This window comes from Pristis pectinata, chromosome 14 (genome assembly GCF_009764475.1).
Source record: "Pristis pectinata isolate sPriPec2 chromosome 14, sPriPec2.1.pri, whole genome shotgun sequence".
Classification (NCBI taxonomy): Eukaryota; Metazoa; Chordata; class Chondrichthyes; order Rhinopristiformes; family Pristidae; genus Pristis; species Pristis pectinata.
In genome coordinates this window covers 26,449,241-26,453,092 of record NC_067418.1, presented here as the reverse complement: position 1 = coordinate 26,453,092, position 3,852 = coordinate 26,449,241, and the positions used below count along the sequence as shown (strand labels likewise).

The 3,852-nt window shown below is 40.9% G+C and overlaps 1 protein-coding gene across 1 annotated transcript; it reads left to right on the top strand.

Moving 5' to 3' along the window:
• Positions 1-2,631, top strand: adma (adrenomedullin a). Its single transcript, XM_052028870.1, has 4 exons — positions 1-118; positions 586-695; positions 838-972; positions 1,670-2,631. The coding sequence occupies exons 2-4, from the start codon at positions 595-597 to the stop codon at positions 1,938-1,940; spliced, it is 507 nt and encodes a 168-aa protein (XP_051884830.1). The 5' UTR covers positions 1-118; positions 586-594; the 3' UTR covers positions 1,941-2,631.
• The last annotated feature ends 1,221 nt before the right edge of the window (positions 2,632-3,852 follow it).

Sequence of the window (3,852 nt, the reverse complement as noted above, 5' to 3'; positions counted from 1 at the left end):
AATGCGAATCGAGAATAACAGTTTCGTCTCGATCTCTCTGCGAAAGGCTTTATAAGGATACAACACAGAGATCCAGAATTGAAGAATTTTGGGAAACCCCATTCAGTAGGTTTTCTAGGTATGTGTAAATTGGCACGTCTGCGAAATATCGTATCTTTCACTGAGTCTACTACCGTAGTTGTAAATATTGCAAGTATTTTGTGAAATTACCGAAATTAAATGAGGCACAGGATAACAACACGCACTCAGCAGGTTGCACTCGCGGTGGTTTATATTTCATGTTTTTTTTTACTTACTTGAATGACTCACTAGATTAGAAAGCGATCTTTTTGATGTTCATCACCTTAGAAACATTCTCCGAAAGGAAAATTGACACTTGTAGAAAAATACTAACCTGGCGGCGGTTTCTCCCGAACGGAGATCTTTCATCTCGCATGTAAGGGGAAACATAACCGTTAACGCGCTGCTGACACAGAGCCAGGGGTAGAGAAATGCCTGTCAGCAGCACGCCCACCATTTCAAAACAAACAGAACTTGTCAGAGAATAGTGCCTAACGCCGGCGTGGCTTTTGTTTTGTCTGGCAGGGCTTCACCATGAGATTGCTTCACGTTGCTCTTCTGTACTGTTGCTTCGTCTACTCAACCTTCGTCAACGTGGATGCCAAATTGGACGTAGCATCGGAATTTAAAAAGAGGCAAGTACAACACGGCACCTTTCGCCCGTATTTTTGAAAAGCGTCCTCCTGAATAATAAGATCACAATACTTCTTTACCAAGTGAGAATTGTATCTGTGCTTGTAAGTTTCATTTATCGAGCGCGTGTATTTCCGTTCGCAGGTTGAACGCTTGGACTTTAAGCCGAGCGAAAAGGGACTTGAAATATTCGAAGCTGAAGACTCAGGGGGTGCCAGCGAGTAACCAACAGTTTGTGAGGACAGAAGACGTGAAGGAAAACTTAAACGTTCACTCCAGGTAATTAAGCAAATACTTGAAGCAGCAAAGCTGAAAAATGTAATACCAGAAGGGTTTCTCTGTGGCAGTAAACTGGAGAGGTCTCAGTATACTGTCTACCGTAGTCAAATGATTTTTGGATCAGATACTTGTTAAAGTTGATGCATAACATCCAATAAACACGAGGGATGAGAAGAAGAGCTTATCAGTCTGAGATATAGGGCTGTTGGGTAAATATTCAAAGAAATTATAATCTACCTGCTTTTGCTTTTTAATCTCTTAAAGGTTAAGCATTGACACAAAACAAAAAAAGGGACTGCAAAACAATGCTAATGTGTCCTATTGCAAGCCTGGGGTTCGAGATTCTCGAAGAGTGACTGCGAACCTGAGCAGTCCCCCAAAGTACTTGCTATGAATTGTGATAACTGAGAGCATAGATTGAGATAAACTCTGCCGAACATCTTTACTGTGATGATTTACAATAAACTTTTCTGGGTTACCATTTAGAACCTGGGCTGATTTCGTTTTCATATTCTGTTTAAACGCAAACGTTTGCAAGGTTTGATAGATAAAGCGATTCATGCAACTTTTTATCACGCTCGCTGCAGAATGGAGCCTATTACGTGGGGTTTAGAGACCCAATTGTCTTTAAGTGCGGATTTCTAAACCTGCGTCCAGGATTTTGCTCTTATCATGCCTGTTTTTCTTCCTTTATCAGCTCCGATGTGCATATTCGTATGAAGCGCAACCGACACGCGTTGCCGCATTTTCCACAGCTCCAGCTGAACCGGCCCAGCTGCCAACTCGGGACGTGCCAGGTCCAGAAACTAAGCCACCGCTTAAATCAACTCCTCAATAACCCAGAGAAGGACGGCATGGCTCGGTGGAGCACGTGGAGCCCCAATAGCTACGGCAGGAAACGGCGGTCCGTGCGATCCAAAATAGCGCTGACGCTGCCTCGACAGCAGGATTCACTGGCAAGGACGTGATGGGCTGTCCTCTGACAGGCGCACACAAACATGCAGCACTACAACTGTAGAACTACTGCCATCGGCTACAATAAATGTTGGACATAGTTGGACATAGGAGGTCCGATGGCAAATTCCGCCTTGACTTCATAACTCTTATAAGCTGCCAAATTTGCCAGATTTTTGTTTGGCGACGTTTCAGAATGAACTGAATGGAAGAAAAGGGCGCCACCTCGCAGAGTACGCCTGGGAATTAAGGGTTCATACCCTTCATAGCGCCAAATTCCAGCCCATAATCTGCAGTCTGCATTTGAACTGTGTTTTTTCTGTTTGGATTACAGGGAGTCTAAAATCCTGCTAGTTGAAAAAAAGATTGCATCATACTTGAAAGCAACTTCTATTACAGAAAGTGCAATTGATGTTTTAATGTATGAAATGCATTGTATATAAAATTGTTTAAACTATTTAAATGTAACTTTTTTATTTCCTGTACTTGTACATCTGGAAATAGAATTATTTTTATACGTGATAAACTGTATAAGGGCATTGTAGCATCAACAATCTTAGAATTGTCTGTCATTATCTTGGAGATAGAAATGTTCACTAGTTACCCTACTTCTCTTGTACCTTGCAGACTTACAATGACTGTATATGTAGTACAATTTATTTTTTATCATAATTATTGAAAACAATAAATATCTGCCTTAATGAAGATGCCTGTGGTTATTGTATGCACCCTTCTTAAGAAAAGATACAAAGAGCGTCTCAGCGAGCTCCATTTTTCTGCTTGCAGTTATTTTGTATGCGATCTGTGTGACCCTTGCGTAGTCCTAGCGCATCATTCAGCTCATATATGTATTGGACATTCAGCCGCGGAGGTCCGATCGATAGCATCACACCTGCAGGAATGTTTCAAATCACGTACAGTTATGCCCAGTGCACAGAATGTCCCCTAATCCTTTCCGAAAACGCACGAACACAATCCAAATTCCATCTGGGATGTTCCACTTAATCCAACTCATCCTAAATACCGTGAAGATTAACCACTTTGTTATCAAAGTTTTTCACTGTATCTTGGTATATGTGACAATAATAAACCAATTTACCATCATGCTTACTTAATCAAGATTAACGTTTCGGGATAAAAAGAAGGAACAGTCCTTTGCCGGTGGGTGCCGGTAGCATGATTGCGGCGTTGTAAAGAGGCCAACGTCTTTTGACGATCAGCGGTGGGAGGACTGATCAGAAACCAAGAATGCGGTCAAATCTGATATGGATTTAAATCTTGCAGCGCCGCCTGAGACAAAATCCAGGCACCACAAGAGAAGGAAAACATAAATAGCCTCGACTTCAATCTGAACGCAAATACTCCTGAATACTTTTACACCCTTTGCCAATCTATGCAATGGGGCATTATCCTCAGCAGTGAAATTAAACCAGGCATTTAAAATAAAATGGCTGATGCATATTATTTTACATTTAACCTCGCAGTGATAAGCGATCTATCACAAAAGCACTGAAACGGACCCTTCGGCCCGCCATATCCATGTCGACCAAAGTCGGAAAAACAGAAAATATAGTGCCAACAGTCGCGCAACACAACCGATCCTTTATAATTGATCTGTACAGACCAAGCACTTGAGTTAGTTAAAATACTTAGTATTTTTAATTTTCCCCATTGGTTTAAATTTAAATCAGCAAAAGCAAGAATAATGAAGCCATTTCTAAAATGTACGATTCTATTTTTGATAACATTTCTTTAGAAAATACTTCTTAAAATCAATTCTCTAACTTTTTAAATTTCAATATTGCAACATTCAGAAATAGAACAGCAACTATGAACATTTGGAATAAAAATATGAGAACTCTGAATGGCAATACAACATCTGAGCATGGGATTGGCAGGGCTTGGAGAGAATTCACGGATCATGGA

Bases quoted from the DNA above. Each gene is read 5' to 3' on its own strand.
- adma (XM_052028870.1), top strand. From the start codon at position 595: ATGAGATTGCTTCACGTTGCTCTTCTGTACTGTTGCTTCGTCTACTCA. The intron at 696-837 runs GCAAGTACAACA...TTCCGTTCGCAG, and splicing joins GCATCGGAATTTAAAAAGAG to GTTGAACGCTTGGACTTTAA. The intron at 973-1,669 runs GTAATTAAGCAA...TTCCTTTATCAG, and splicing joins AACTTAAACGTTCACTCCAG to CTCCGATGTGCATATTCGTA.